The 16,556-nt window shown below is 39.8% G+C and overlaps 1 protein-coding gene across 2 annotated transcripts in view; it reads right to left on the reverse strand.

The window, feature by feature from the left end:
• Positions 1-14,044, reverse strand: part of RGPD4 (RANBP2 like and GRIP domain containing 4) — a 33,566-nt gene extending 19,522 nt beyond the window's left edge. Inside the window, exons 1-19 of one of the 2 annotated variants that reach the window (XM_014249160.2) lie at positions 13,845-14,044; positions 11,296-11,363; positions 10,643-10,754; positions 9,609-9,761; positions 8,530-8,760; positions 7,948-8,093; positions 6,385-6,577; positions 5,585-5,675; positions 4,501-4,710; positions 3,796-3,974; positions 3,538-3,713; positions 3,115-3,238; positions 2,614-2,775; positions 2,143-2,280; positions 1,906-2,052; positions 1,261-1,443; positions 1,095-1,178; positions 452-587; positions 186-283 (exon numbers count right to left, since the gene is read on the reverse strand). In XM_014249160.2, the coding sequence (XP_014104635.2) occupies positions 186-283; positions 452-587; positions 1,095-1,178; positions 1,261-1,443; positions 1,906-2,052; positions 2,143-2,280; positions 2,614-2,775; positions 3,115-3,238; positions 3,538-3,713; positions 3,796-3,974; positions 4,501-4,710; positions 5,585-5,675; positions 6,385-6,577; positions 7,948-8,093; positions 8,530-8,760; positions 9,609-9,761; positions 10,643-10,754; positions 11,296-11,363; positions 13,845-13,919 (2,706 nt within the window). In that variant the 5' untranslated portion in view covers positions 13,920-14,044. The remainder of the gene's footprint in view (positions 1-185; positions 284-451; positions 588-1,094; positions 1,179-1,260; positions 1,444-1,905; positions 2,053-2,142; positions 2,281-2,613; positions 2,776-3,114; positions 3,239-3,537; positions 3,714-3,795; positions 3,975-4,500; positions 4,711-5,584; positions 5,676-6,384; positions 6,578-7,947; positions 8,094-8,529; positions 8,761-9,608; positions 9,762-10,642; positions 10,755-11,295; positions 11,364-13,844) is intronic. The other variant, XM_014249170.2, reaches the window with a different exon arrangement.
• Positions 14,045-16,556: the final 2,512 nt, after the last annotated feature.

Here is a 16,556-nt window from a genome sequence, read left to right on the forward strand (position 1 = left end):
CTCCCAAACTCTGTATCCCAAAAGTTAAGCAGGGAGACAAATTACTATTCTATCCCCAGCAGTTTAAGTTCACCAAATTCTGCATAAGGAACTGCAATTACATCCAGCTATGTACATAACTGAAACCAATCAGTCACTTTCAGGAGATCATTGGAAGCAATTTAAGGAAATAAATTTATTCTCACCTTTGCTGGTGTTACATTGGTTGCAGCAGTTCCCAGAAGATACTGAGAGTTATAGGCAGGTGACTGGCTGTAGAACACAGATGGGCCAGTGGTAGCAACTAAAAAGGAACACCAGGAAAGTAGTTAACACTTATCTTTTCTTGTTGTTTTCTACTCTTCCCAGCAATCAGTTTTTAACTGTGAATCATTAAAACATTTTAGCATTATTCTCAAAAGTCTTAGTTGATTTAGCTAAGCATTTAGATAAAAATTCTGCAGCTACTTGCCTGTTAATGGGGCTTCATGAAGATTTTGTGCTCTCTGATAACTGTCTGGCATTGCATCAGTTCCATAGTTTTCAGCAGGCCACCGATGAGATGCATTTGTGTTGGAGTTACTAAGTTTCATCTCCTGCATTTCATTCTGTCGAGACAGAGGGCCAAGCAAGAGTGTAAGTATCTATCGCACAGGTATTTGTCAAAGAAAATATAAGGCATGATCCCCACCCTTTTGCTATTCAAAAACATGTTCAATCCAGGGGGTGGGGATAACTAAAAAAATACAAACCAAAAAGTACCTGCCAGATCATGCAAGACATGCTCACAGAGTACAAAGTGTTCCCACTCTGTTCTAAAGCCAGAACAAACCAGCAAAAAATCCAGAACCAAGTGGATGAGAACCAAGCTGATAAAAGCAGAATTCTTTCTACATACAGAAAGAGTGCCTTAGATGGGTTGCCTCAGCACTCCTGTCCAAGTCCCAAAAAAGAGCTTTTAAGCAAAAGCATTTACTCTGGTACTCATTTTAAGCAGCTATTTACAGAAGGTAATTCTAAGAACTGTAAGTTGGCCCATGCTCTTTTATCACTAGATCCTTACCATAACTAAAAAGCCAACAGTTCTTTACTGGATACAGTGACAGAATTTTTACCTTTAAAGCTTCCACTTGCTGACAAATCATTTGAAGTATAGATTTATGGTCTTCTGCCCACTGAGGGGGAGTTTTCGGAGAAAACTAGGAAAAGAAAAGTTAATTGATTCACGTGAATTTTTCTTATAAGATAACAATTCCCTGAAATAATAATTGGCTAACATACCTTGTAGGTCTTAGTTGGTGAAAGAGAGAACTTGGTCGGTGATGGAGTGGAATGTTTCATTGCTGAATCTACAGTTCGTGACAGACCATTTCTGAAGGCAAGACTTCCTTCGTCAGCATTCTCACCAAGTTCCTGGATCACTGTATCTAACACTTCTCTCACAGTTTCAATAGACACTGGCAACTAAAAAGTTTTTTCAAACATGAGTCATTACTGCAATTCTCCCTCAAAACAAGACAAACTACACATTCAGAAGTCTGGCTGAGCAATTCACAAGTCTTTACTGAGGTTTTTTTCAACAAAGCTCTTAACTTGTTCGGATTCACTTAAGAAAAGAACTCACACAAACCATTTTTTTTTTCCAAACAACCAGCTAAAAGACAGTGGGGCAAAAGCTATTTGTTTACATTAAAGCTTTCATCCACAGGGTAGCCAGGATACCACATGACCTGGTAGGTTACAGAAGTTACCCAGGATTCAACTTGCTTAAACTTAGTTAAATTAAATTTAACTAATTTAATTTAATACAAAGCCAGGTCTAAAAAAAAGAAAAGCCTAACTTCAATGCAAGGGATTTCATTTTTCAAACAGTAACCTAAGCTACTGCATGCCTTGGAACAACTTTATAAGGAAAGAATTACTTACTTTCTCAGTAACTGACATATCTGAGGAGCTTTCTGCAATAATTTTCATTAGATAATACTTCGCTTTAAGAAGGTAAGTTTTATGCTCCTCATGTTCTTCTGGCAGCATGACATCATTTTCGATCTCTTCTGCTTTTCTTTGGAAAATCTAAAGAACAGGGTGCAGAGTGAATAGTGTCAGTCAGAAGGAAACTGAATGAAGAGAATCATTTCTGGGTAATGCAACTTACAAACTTACCACAGCAAGATTCCAGTATGACACCACATTCTCAATAGCTTCAAAGGCTGATAAAGCATCATCAGTTTTGCCATCAACTGCATCCAACATAGCAAATGCTATCTGTGCCTCTTCTTCATACGCTGCAACCTGAAAGACCTATATACAAATAAAGAAAACTTGTACTTAACAGTAGAATGACAAACATTTTTCCTAAAACACAGAGAATTATTTTTCAATAAAGCTGGTACTGAGGGTGTTCAATGCCTTCAAATCATAAACACCATTTTAAAGGTAAGACCAAAGTTTAAAGGAGAGAATTTTCCCACTTTATAAATTACTACTACCAAATCTCACCTTAAAGAGTTTCACAGTAGTAACAACATAGAGTAGTACAATGTAGACAAAAATCCCACTATGATCCTATCCCCTAAACTATGTATGTTTCCGACATAGACCCTTCTCTTTAGCCTTGGCTCAATCAATCTGTACCTGAATGTCTACACTATGGAAGTGTTTGAAGAGAGGATCAGTAGGCTCAGAAATACTCCTCTTCTTTTTGATAGTTTCCAGCATAGGCAGAACTTTCTTCCAGTAGTAGACACTTCGTCCAATATATTCCTTCTGGTCGTAGAAGGAGTTAAGATTAATTCCCTGGTGAAGCAAAGGGAAGAGATGCATACATTATTTCAAGTTCAAGCCAAAGTGCTATTCCTACATATCCTTCTCCTATTTTTTTTAAGAGTTCCAAAGTCCTTCTCTGATACTAAGCAGAGTAGCTATGAAAAATAACATACACGTAGAAAATAACACTACAGTTTAAGAGTATTTCATAGAGTGACTAGAACAACAAATTTACCTGATAAAATAATCAGCTGTTCTTAATAATACACATTCATTTGATCCCACATCCCCCAAGTCTGCTCATAATTTAGAAAATAAAAACATAAAAACACTTTGGCTTCCGTGTATTTGAAAATAATCTCAGCTTACTGTTTTCTGCAAGCTTTTTGCCCAGTGTATGATTAAGGCAGGTTGAAGGCCATGCTTCTCCAGAGTTCGCAGAGTACTTATGCCATGCTGTACAACAAGCCTCAGTTTTGCTGCTGTTCCTGGTCTGAACATCAGAATAAACATTCCCTGATTAGCATTTTCTGGTTTTCACCTGTTCACATACCATTCACTTAAAGTCTGCAACTTAAGTCCTAACTTGCCTCTAGGTTAGAAATTAAAATTCTGTTTATAGAAATCTTTCAAGCATGTTAAGTCCCTATTACAACAAAACTTTAATGTAAAACATATGTCAAAAAAAATTAATTTTACAAAAATCCATAGGGACAATCCAAGTTGCTGTAGCAGACACTCCCTAAAGGCTTGATCAAACATTTCCAAACTGAAAAACTGAAAAAGCCTTACATTGATTTCCTCTGAAGAAGAGTACGGACAGCATCCCACCAAGATCTTTGCTTTTCAGTATAGAGCTGTTTGCATACTGGCAATGGTAAGAATTGAGGCTGATGTGCACTGTAGTGGGAATTAAACTTCTCTTGCAGCTGTAAGTTGCTAGTGAATACCACCCCAAGTAGGAACACCTGTTTGTTAAAAAATAAAGCTACTGATTTCCAAAAAAACTTAATTTGTATGGTACCTTAAGGAACTTCAGAATTCACTTACTTCAAGGTCTAACAGGCAAATGGATTCAGGAGCATCTGTCTCAAGTCGTGATGTTTCTTGGGGCAAGTGAAAAAGCTGTTTTAACCATTTGCGCATGGGGGGTAAGACTGACATGGAGTTCCACTGCAAGCCAAGCCACACGAGGTGCTGGAGACTGCCACTGTGCAATCGAATGGCACCTAGGCAAAAAAAAAGGTTGGATGCAAATGTCAGCTTCTTGCAAGCCCTCAATACTACTATCTGACCAAAGCTGGGTTTCACATTTCACCCTGACAGAGTGGCCAAAGGTATTTTATAGACCAATGAGCATCAAGACTCTAGGTTTCACTCAGGAAGGGTTACAAACTTCAGTATAGCCAAACATATCAAGCTCATCTAAATGCTCAAAGCCATCAACCACTTAAGCTTCTGAGGGGATGACTCAATTTCCATTCTCACCTTATTCAGTCCAATAGATAACTAATTTTAGCAAACCTATTTACTCCTCCAAAAGTCCTTAAGGAATTACTGAAGAAGCAATTCTTTACATTGCAATAAAGAGTAAGTCTTTACTATGACATTAAGGCAACTTTGGACAGCCATTCCAGGTATTTGTCTTTTGTTACAGTACAAGTATGCCTGTACCAGTACCTCTTCCACAAGTATTTGCAGAAGAGGTTCTAGTAAACAAAGCTGTGCTGAGTTTCAGAAAGTAACACCTCTTACCAATATCATATTTGTGAAGTTCCACTTGCACTGGTGCTTGTGTACTGACATTTCCAATATCATCTGTGCCAATAAAAGACCTTTCCCTAGAAGCTCCACTCTCAAACAGGCTATCAAACAATGCAAATGAGCCGCTCTTGTTTGCAAATGATTCCACAATCTCTTTAAAGAAGTCTTGCTTGCCATGACTTAAGTTCAGCAGCATATGACCTAGAAAACAAAAATATCACTTCATATAAATAAAGCAGTGAACACAAGGAAAATAGTACTTGCTATGCTGGACTGCTTTTTGCTACTGAAGGCTGGATGGGAATCAGCATTTCCCCTTATGAAACCTACAAACTGTTCAGGTATGCTCTCCCTGTAATTGGGTCAGTGTTTCAGCACATAGGCTTTCCAAGCTTTTAGTGACAACAATCCCAAAGAATTTGTAAATCCAGTTCTTTAGGAAAACAAAGCCCTCCTACCATGACTGTTCTACGGGTATTGCAAGTGACCTTAAAATAAACAGCTGTAATACAAGAAGTCTGCATTAATGAAATACATTTTAAAGCAAATGAACCTGATGTCTGGCAGGTTCATTCATTTTCATCTAGGCCCTCTAAGAATTTTGTAGACTGAAACACTGTCTATACTTGGCAGCAAAAAGAACAAAGTTGATGAATAAGTGAAAGAATGAAAAGACCAGGGAAACAAATTAATATTCCCTTTCCCTCTTAAGCCTAACAATACTTGCAAAATAGCATCAGGAGGCAGAAGCCATTTCCAGTAGATTTAACAGACAAAAACTAAATTCTACCTTGGCATACTAGAAAGTCAAAAAGGAGAAAAGAAAACCAACCACTATTGAAACAAAGAGAACACACTACGAATGTGTCTACACATGCTTAAGAGGAGAAAAATAACTTTAGGTGTCAGAACCAAACTCCTGTTTTGTTTTACATATGCAGTCAATCTATAAGGTTTTATTATATATTGGAGTGATAACATTACAAGATACACAAATGTGGTTTTTAACAAATCTTAGCATTTACTGTAAATCTGCAGCACTAAAATGGAACTATGCCGCTATTTTTTTTATTACCAGACTGGCTTTTTCGATCACAGGCCAACATTTCTAGCATATCTTGTCCAGTTTGATCGCCCTTTATGAGTTTTGACTTTGGTTTAGGAACCTGGTGAAGTAAGGAGAAAATTGTTACATGTTTTTCACAGTAAGAGCAGAACATTTAAAAATTATGAATCTTAAAAATTAGGAAACAAGCCTCTTTTTAGCATTATGAAACTATAGGAAAACAGGCATTCATTCTGAAGGTACATATATTGGGTTATGGTTATGTGTGGGATGGGCAAAGAGAGCAGAGAATCCAGCTAAAGCACATTGATATGCAAGTATATTTACTATTAAAAGTAACATTAAGTGTACACAAGAGCAAGTAATACCTGCAATGCAAGCAATAGTATAAGAAGGACAGTCAAGGCAAAGAATCCATAAGGCAAGGAACCTTGATTTTTTAAATTCTGTTGTCTATCCAACAAGTATATGGGAACTATTCAACCCCTCTCCTTCCCTCCCTACAGGAATAACAACTCAACATGCGTATTTGTTGTATTATGAAAAAGGAAATACACTGCAGGAAATAAATGCACTAATACTTAAGAATCAGGTTACTCTGGAAAGGGCAACAGTTGAAGGTATACTTTTACTCTGCATGTCATTTGAAACTCAATTAGGAAAGAGGAGGGTTTGGTGAGTGAGGACGGCATTCTCCTTTAGATACACAAACACTAGTTCATCTCATGAGTACAGGAATTCAACACATGCACAGCTAGAAAATTTCAAGAAAAGCATCAACTAAAGGCTTAGACTGAAAAATCCTTTACCTGGAAACTCAGGAGATAACACAATGCTGCTAGTTCACACATAGCTCTCCACTGTGCCTCATTGTCTTGGGCCATTTTCAACAGCAAAGCTCCAGCATGCATGTACAGCTGTCCTTTCATTTCCACATAGGTACGAGACAACTCATCAGCTGCACTCACATACGGTTTTACTGACTGAAGCGCACGATCAAAACTAAAATGCAGAAAAGACTCATTCTAAACAGAGTCCTGGTAAAAGCTATAGCAGCTGATGTTGGTTTGTGCTATTTAACTGTGGATTAACTAACTTAATGAGTCAATGGAAAGTACTGTTTCGACTGCTTAAACCCAAGTTACTAGAAAGTACAATCACATCAAACTCCCAAAGCTCTCAAGTTTATTGAAGTAAATATTACCTAGATACTTAGTCTTTCATCACATTTTTGCACAGGTATTTTTAAAACTATTGTCCTGAACCACATGGATAAACTTGCTCACTACTGCAGATTTAGAGACATACAGGAGGTATTATTGACTCTGCCCTTTCTTTTTGTTATCACCAAGGTCCAAAATACTGTTTAACAGGCTCTTCAAAAACAGAAAATACTACAGAAATTCTAGTACCTGTAGATTACAATACAACCCCCACTCAGGAAAGGGTTTCCAGAAAACAGTTAAAACAATTTTTCAATTACTGGACAAGACTATAATGACTGTTAGCATTGCCATGATCTGGAAGTGCTTCAGATGTGAACATCTCAAAACACTCTAATAAATCAGAAGCAGAAAACCCAGCATGGTCAATGTTAGAGAAGAAAAATAAAACATTCCTCATCCATTCTGTACTGCTTCAAATACTCATGCAAGATTAACAGACTCAAGAATATCTTTACAAAATGCAATATAACAGCCATTACACTACTGGGGAACAAAGAAGTAAAAACCAGTAACAAAAGAAAGATAATGGCAAGAAACAGATCTTAATCAAATTACTGACTACAAACACTATTTTGTGTTTATCTAGGTGCAGATGGCAAGCCTTTAAGTCAGCTGTAACACCAGCAGTTTTCTCTGGAGGCTACTCCTGCTTCAGGTTGTTTCCTCCTTCCCAATTATACTATATGCATGAAGTTCCTAATTACTCCAATGTGCTGTGTTACTTAAGAATAGAATGAACTAGGACAAAGTTGATACATGAGAGGTAGTTCTGGCTTTTCAGTTTGACTTTTATTTTGCTTTGTTTGGATTAGTTTTCTGTGCTAGTGTTTTTTCCAATTGTCTAGGAAATTCGGATTAGTCAATTTCTGAAGTACTGAACAACTTCTCTATCTGAAGGAAAAGAAGGTACAAAGACCCAGGATATAAATGAGTTTTCCCCATGGCTGTGGGCTGACCATTCAAACATCTGCCAAAAGACAGCTTGGGGTTCACATCCAGCAAGAACCACTCTTGGTGATCAGTACAGAGAATCACCTATCCCACCAAAAACAAGATAAGCTGTGAAACAGAAGCTTGGCAGAAGTTATGTGAACCCAAACAATTCTCAAGAGGGTTTTTTCTTACTTAGAAAAATTTAAACAGTACCTTTCAAGTGCCTCTCTGCATTCCTGAACATCTCTAGAAGAAAGTGTCAGTTTGACAAAGCTGGAATAGGCCAGCAGATGATCTTTCTTGATAGTTCTCCAGTTATTTTTATCAGACTCCAAGTCTTGTAAAGATTCCAGATATTCCTAAAGAAGAAAGTTCATCACAGGATAAGGAACAGTCATCCTTCCATGAAGACAAGGGCAGTACTTCTCCAAAACACACTAGTAGTATTTATTGCATAATCCAGTTTCAGAGGTGAGACCTTAACATATTCTTCAGCAGCAAAGTTCCAGGGAACTACTTGCTTGAGCAATTTTATCCCAAATGGAACTGCTGTGTCTAACTCAGCTTTTGAGGTTAGAAACTCAATAGCTCTATAAAACTTAATTTTAGGGAGAAAATTCCAATTAAAAAAAAAAAAACATAAGAAGTATTTTGTAATTCCACTGGTTTCAGTAGACTTGCATTTGAAGGAGTTAAATCCCTTGAGAAATAGCTGTCAGAATAGGGACACTAAGAGAAACAGACCAGGTAAAAAGATAAGGAAGACTACCACAGGATCAAAATATGATTAAACACCTCAAATGTCTCTACAACACAGGAACACCATTCCAAACTTGACTGCAAAGGGATTCTCTTCTCTGCCTCCTGACAATGGAGCACAGCATCCTTTAATCTGTTATTGGAACGATAGAGTGCAACTAGTCTGATGTTTATGTAGACATCATCTGGTCTTGCATAAAGTTCTGCTTGAATCAAGTCAAAAAGCTGATTCCACCCATCTTCACCTTTACAATCCAGTAACTGCTCCTGTTGAAACATGAAGGTAACAGGTTAATATTATTTCCCATATCAGTCTTTTGAGCAACTACAGTACTAGACAACATTCCTTCCTCCACTACATAGACTACATCACTCTAGCTAGAGTACTCTTAATACAGGTTTCAGGTATTACATGAAGTTTGATGAAATACTCAAATATTTAAAAATGTACATGACAATCAGAGAAGAAAAATCCTCAGAAGAATTTGCCTCCTTACCAAGAGGAAGAAATGCTTCTCAAAACATTTAGTTCAGTGACAGAAGACCATGCCATAAACTTGTTTAAAAAAAACCCCAGACACCTTACGACTTCAGTGTGGCTGCTTCCCAGCTACACAAAATTAATATACCTGTGCAAAAGTGACATTGCATGGCTCTAAGTGTTTACATGGTATTTGAGAATTACAGCATTTCTCACACTCTGTGCTGTGATTATGAAATGATCATAATAGAGATTTAAAAACAAATAAGCAGTGTAAAGTAAGAAAGTCTAAGTTCACAGATCAGCTACCTTCCTGCCTGGGACACGACAGAAAGAACAAGTTACACCTATATATTCTTTAACTTCTTGATTGTGATAAATAATTTCTCAGCATTTTGGAAGAGGATTAAACTTGAAACATTAGAAAGGGTATGAAAGCATGCAGTTGCAGATTCCTTTAAAACTGGACAAAAATGTCAGACTAGAAAGAGTGTAACATCTAATAGCTTTAATATTAAAGACGCTAAAATAATTTAGCCAGAAAGAGTTTTGCATGAAGTGACATGCAAAAGGCACTCCAGACAGGTGCTGAAAGTTTGTTCAAGCCATTGAACAGAAATAATTTTTAACTTACCTTCAACCTGTAAATAGCAGGGCTCCCAGGAAAGAGCTTAGCAGCTCTGTCAACCCAATATTTTGCTCTTCCATCAGTAATGTCATTATTACATAGTAACTCTGCAATCTTCAATACAAGATCTTTCTGTGTTGGGTTCAACTCCACAGAACGCTATTTTTCCCCATGCAGATACAGTAGCCAAAAAAAAAAGAAGACAACTTTAACTTATGATCTATGTAGAACAGGTAAGAATTACACCCCCACAAGCATACCCAAATTCAAATTAGTTAAATCTATAAATACAGAATACATAAGAAAAGCCTTTCTACACACCACCAATGGTTTACAGCACCTAAACAGAACTGCTGAAATTTAGAAAAGCGTAAGAGAAATAATGCAAACACCATTTCCTCTGCAACTATCACTAGATAGATATACAGAGAGAACAGGACTGTAAGTACCTCTAGTCTAGCCAGGAGTAAAAACTTTAAAAAAAAATTAAGTGTGATAGCGCTTCATGCACAGAGTTGTATTGGCCAGACTTCTGACCACCTCTTCCTCTCCAAAACCAGATCAAAGGCAACCCAACTGGAAATTTGACATTTATATGCTTTCCTCATCAAAATTAGATTTGTCCCTCCCTTCTGCACCTGCCCTCTTCAAAACCAACCGAACAAAAAACACAGTATGTTTCATGTATGCCTACAGTCTTCTAGTAGCAACTAAACTCCTGTTGTCATCACAGTTTGCATTACACGATTCTATGACAATAGCCGAAGAGGCAATGCATGACTTGGGGAGAATTTTAACAGCAGACAGCATAAAGTCCAGATGAAAAAACAAAGAAGCAACTTCAAAACATACTACAGAAGCAAGCAATATCAAGCGAAGAATCCTCTCTTCATGTGCCTTCCACTGTCAAATGTATATGACAGCTTTCCCAGGGGCATGTTTTCTTCTATGGGTTTGAGAATGTTCAGCCACAGAAGGGTTTCAGAAAGCCCATTTATAAAGGAATAAAGCAGAACATTAGGGGTGAATGCACTACTTACCTTGTAACACCCAAAAGCTTTTTCTATGTTTTCCTCAGCTTCATAAATTTGTCCAAGAAATCTGTGTGCTTTGGGATCTCTCTCTTGTATATTGAGGTATGTAGATATGTATCTATGAAGGGAAAAAATGTCAGTTACTTGACCAGCATTATTCACTAACACTCCCCCCTCCCACCCAAGCTCTAATGGCAACTTTATCTGCCATACAGGACACACAAACATATTTTGTTCTAGATGCTTCAGTCAGACCACAGAAGTATAGACACGTTTTGTTCCGTTCCAGACACTTTGTCAGGACCTTTAAGTAAGCAGCAACATGGGTTTATACCTGTACAAACGCTACTTACTCACCAGCCAGTATTTCTGTTGATTAAAAAAAACAAAAGCAGGAGTTTGTAGAAATGGTACACTACTTAACACAATGAGCAAAACACCAGCCAATTCAGCTAGGTAAGTTTTTTCAGTACCACATCGCTAATCTTCTTTTAAGTTATTGTTTTACAAAGATCTAAATAGCATTCAATGTGCACACTGACTGCTAGCTTAAAGCAGCATGATACTCATCTTGGTTTCTCTGGTCTATTTCATATAAATATAGCTTTTCTTTTACACTTTAGAGAACAAAAAAACAAATGTCCATCAATGCATTTTACCTTTTAGCAAGTTCATATTCTTTTATTTCAAAATACAGCTTAGCAAAGAGGAATCCTTTCATCGATTTCTGAAGGAGAAAAACCATGACAAACACACTTTAGACATTTGGTACTGCAAAAGTAATTCCCTAATGAGTGACCTCTCTTTTCAGCAATGCCTAATACTCAAGTGACAGAATTTGATGATTCGTTATCAGTTCAAATCCACTCATCAAATATAAGGGTATGTTTTGAAAGATGTAGGTTTAAGAAGGAAAAGAATAAAAGGCTTTGCTATAAAAAGGTTACTAGGAAGACAGAGATTACAAGAAAAGAAAACAACAAGCCTTTATATACATGTGTCCAGGACAACGTGGTATTTCATACATCACTCATTAAAGAGAGCAGAAGAATAGGGTCACCTACATTTAATTTATTCCTTTGCAATGCAGCAAGGAAAAAAGACATTCTACAAATCAAGAGATATCTGCCATTTAGCCCTACTGTAGTATACTGTCATTAGACACTACTGTTTAAGTATACTTGAGGAAAAAGCAACTTTCACTTAAGTCATTCTCAGTTTGGGTAAGAAATGCATTTATGTGCAGTAGTTTATTTCTGACTAAAATAACTTGAACATACACACCCTATGAGCAAGAGGTGAAGCATCTCCAAAGGTATTTTTTGGAAGGTAGAACAAGGAAGTAACAAAGGAGCCAAAGTGGCAGAAGCATGATCAGGAGGAAAAGTGAAAGGAGTGAGTTAAAGAACTGACAAAGTTATAAGCAGAAAGGTAGAAGTAAACCAGACAAATTTAAAGCTTGAGCTCTCAACATCAGTTCAAAAACAATTTTGCTTTTGAATCAAGAAATACTGGAGCTAGTTACATCTATGATTCTAAACATGTACATTTTGAATTCACTTGAATTGTAAGTATTCTCCCCCCTCTGACCACTGTAATTCATGCAAAATTTTAAGAAGCAGTTAAAAATGAAAGCAGGCCTCCTACGATACCTCAAGTTTCCAGACTGTATTTTTGAAGCCTGTTATAAGAGGGAAACACTGAAGTATGCCAGAGTGGAGCTGCATTTGGCATCTTCTTTTAAACATGGATGAAAAGAAACTCCAAAATAAATGCTTTGTAGCCTTATGAGTACCCCCTTCCTTAAATCAACACAACGGGAAAACTGGTAAGATTCGCCACCACTGACTTTGCTTATACAATTAGCTGTAAGCATTACTTATTAAAAAAAAAAAAAAAATTAAACACGTAAATATGCACCACTTGGTCTTAAGCACAACAGGAGAGGATTTATTTTGCTGTTGAGTTCAGCAGGAGTATCAAAACAATTAAACAGCACCTACGATTTTGAGAATCATGCCCTTGACATTGGCTGCTCTAAGCAGCACCCAAAGCAATTAAGCCACAACAACTTTGTGTTGTAGCCAAAAGAACAACTTTGTTGCTGTTGGGAAAGAGATACAAAATAATGATGTACACAAGGCCTGCATAAAGGCCCTACTGCATAATGGTAAACACGGATGTATTCACACTATACAACATAGAATATTCAGCACTAACTAAAAAATAAGTCAATTCAGGAGCAATAGAACAGGATCTTTCAGGACTAAATAGCTCCCATGAACTGCATCAGGCTGCTGTGATTCTTTTCCAGATATAATGAAAAATGGTGACAAGTTATGCAGAGATCCTCATCCTTCTGGCCAGTTACTAAAATACAACAGAAAGATTACTTTTCCCCCATTCTTCCTGTCCTAATATTGCTACAAAAACAATAATATTAATGACACAACACATAAAAGAAAACTGAAAGTGCTTCACGTGTTCCTCATTTAGTTTCTTCTGAAAAAAGGAAACTCAGGAATCTTTTTCTGAGAAACGAAACTCGGAAAACACAGGAACTAAACTCTCACAAAACTGCAGTCTGTATCCAGAGAACTGGTGGACTCTTTAAAACTACACTACGGCTTACTAGTTGTAAGATACAGGTGCAGAGCTCCAATAAACCACTGCTCCACTTAGAAAAAGCATCTACAGTATGCGAAACCCCTTAGCCCTTTCTCAGCTTCCCCTACCTCACCCGATTTACAGAGACACCAAGTAATTAGGCACTGAGAAATACTCCCTAACACACCATAACTCACAGAATATCAGACTAATCAGGAACGGAAGCGACCCATGGAGATCACCTAGTCCAACACCCTGCCATAACTCGGTCACCTAGGGCAGGTGATAAAGGTCCGTCCAGGCGGGGGTTGAATGTCTCCAGAAAGACATCCGTCCAGAGAGGGATCCTTTTTCCTCTTGCCGCCACGGACGAGAACGGGCCAAGCACACCAAGCCCCCACACCGAGCTGGGCGGGGGGGAGCCCGCAGAGAGCGGCCGCTCCCCAGGCCGGTAGCCCAGCGGCAACGAGGCCTCCCCGCGGCGCGGGGGGCGGCGGTCCCTCAGCACCCGCGGCAGTCAAGGGGCCCCACACCGGCCGCAGGGAGCGGTCGCAGCGCCCCCCGGGCCCAGCGAGGGCGGGCAACGCGAGGCCGTGCTTACCTCTCTGGGGGACCGAGCCGCGGCCTGCAAGGAGGCGACGTAGCGCTCCCCCTCGGGCTTCGTCCGCCTCATCATGGCGCTGCCGCGGCAGCGGGGGCTGCGCCCGGCCTCCGTCGCGGCTGGAACGCGCCTTCCCGGCCGGCCCAGCGGCCTTGGCCCGGCGCCGGCGGAGAGGAAGGCGGAGGGAAGGAGGGAGGAAGCGCAGGAGCGACGCGGCCGCCGCGCGTTACGCAAGTTCCCGCTCAGCCGTGCGGCGCGCGCAGCCCCAGCGCGTGCCCCGCTCCCGCCCCCATATCAACGGCCGGGGTGGGGCGGGGCCTGGCCGCGCCTCCGCATGCGCACCGGGAGGGGGGGGAACGAATAGACAATCTGTCAAGGAAAATTGTGACAAACCAAGTTTTAGCACTTTCTCACCTAAAACTACAATAAACACACCTCATTAGTATATAAAAATATATATGGTGATATTTATCACCTAAATAATATACCATATATATATGCATATACACATATATATACCTATATATACATATACATACGCACGTGTGTGTATATGTATGTATACATATTTAGATAAATTTTTTTTACCTAAAGCTAAGTAACAGTTCTGGCGCCCTCGCCATAAGAAGGAGAGGCACGAAGTTGATAGGAGGAGCTATCCTCCTAGGAGCATCTCCCCTAGGAAGACAGGGTGAAGACGCTGAGGCTGTGCAGCTTGGAGAAGGTTCCATGGAGACCTCATAGCAACCTGCCAGTATCTGAGGGTCCTACAGGGAAGCAGGACTCTGTCTGGAACTGTAGTGATAGGACAAGGAGTAATGGGTACAGTTTAAAGAGGGGCAATTTATGTTAGATACAAGGAAAAAATTCTTCACTGTGATGGTAGTGAACCACTGGCACAGGTTGCCCAGAGAGGTTGTGGGTGCTCCATCCCAGGAAGTTTTCAAGGCCCGGTTGGATAGATCTCTGAGCAATCTGGCCTAGTGGGAAGTGTCCCCCATGGCAGAGGCTTGGGACTAGACCTTTGAGGTCCTTTCCAACCTGTAATATTCTATGATTCTGTACTTTGTGGTTCAGAGCAACTATAAATTTAATCTGTAAGCATAAGGGCCTTCTTACTGAGATCCAATGCTCTAGAAAATGAGTCTTCAAATATTGTAGCAGCTGTGGTGAGAAACCTTTCTGTCCAGGCACTGTGGACAGTATAATTGAACAATTAAGTTCTAAAACACAGCTAGGAACATGGAGTTAAAGATGGACCAGCAACCCTCAAGGCAGGACAGATTTGCAAATTGTAGTTTTACAGGTTTGGTGGCTCGAGGATGAGCCCTGTGGTGAAATTCCTAGCAGGAAGCCTCAGATTCTACTCACCGGAATTAGCCATCTTTCCTGCCAGTTCAGATGCTTTGGTCAAAATGAGGCCACTGGGCCAACTCTCTGAAGAAGCGTAATTAAAAATTTCTCCACTTCTCCATTTCAAACAACCCATTGACAGTCACTGGATTCCTGCTACACCTAAAATATACTGACAGCCCCACAGCTCTTACCCTCTTTGCAGGAAAAATAAGGAAACATAACCAACTTTTTTTCTTTAAGACTAGCAACATCCAGGTAAGACCCTGACTAAAAGAATTAATCCTCTCTTTTATTCTTTTTTCTATTAATGGTGATTTATTTAGACATTGGATGCAATTCCACACACACACTGTCTTAGTTTAGGGCAAATTAGGAAGGAAAACTCCAAATGGGGATTTCCCCAGGGAAATGCCCCTCCCCACCAACTGGTCTGGGAAAAGAAAAGAAAAAAAAAAATTCCTTGGAGAGAAGTGGAAAAAGCTGTTTATTTAACAGAAATTGAGTAATATTAAATAATAAAACTTCTTGGTGTTCGATGGGATGGCAAATCTAGGAAGAAAAAAGTCCTTTTTCATGTGGTGTAGCTCGGCTCGCTCAGGTTCTTATCAGTCCCTCCGGCGCTGGAAAGTGCCGAGGCCCAGGCCCCGGTGGGCCACAGGCCTGAGCTCCCGGGGTTTGGCTGGGTGTTCAGTCCAGAGCAGGCTTGCACAGATCCAAGAAAATTGGGAAAAAAAAAATAAACAAAGGTCCAGGGAACTCCTCTGCCTCAGCTAGCTAGAACTAACTAAAAGCCAGAGAGAAGCTCTGTCCCGCTGTCTGTCCGTGCTGCAGACACCACAGTCCAGGAGCGGGATGTGTGGGAGTGATGTTTTTCCTTAACACAAACTGCGCGCTTCTTCTTCCCCCTCTCTTGCTCTCAAAGCCAGTCTTAAAGGTGCAGAACTTAATATATAACATAAACCAGACGATTGGGGATACCAGTATCATAAAGTCACCCCAGGACAACACAAAAAAAAATCCTCTGTACTTTTTTATGGTGTGGCTGCAGCTGGGATTATCAATTATTATTAGCTGGGATTATCTGCACCTGCCAGTAAGTAACAGAGGTGTTGGTGCTGGTGCAGAGAAGAACATTGGAGTTTACTTGACTCACTGGAGAAGATTACCGCACTTCATCTGAGGGGGAGGCATGAGAAATTGCCTTCATATAAAGCAGGTACTTTGGCACTGGTCACTGTCTCACCCATTGCTGTGGAAGTGGCACCCCCTATGTTGTCACTGGTAGTCTCAGTGGCAGGCAGGATAGCACTGACTCGAGAGCTGTCCCTGCAACCTGAGTGTGCTCAGCACAGCTCG

Source organism: Pseudopodoces humilis, chromosome 2, assembly GCF_049639895.1.
Source record: "Pseudopodoces humilis isolate 2021_Gansu_Grassland_sample_001 chromosome 2, ASM4963989v1, whole genome shotgun sequence".
In the NCBI taxonomy this organism is placed as follows: Eukaryota; Metazoa; Chordata; class Aves; order Passeriformes; family Paridae; genus Pseudopodoces; species Pseudopodoces humilis.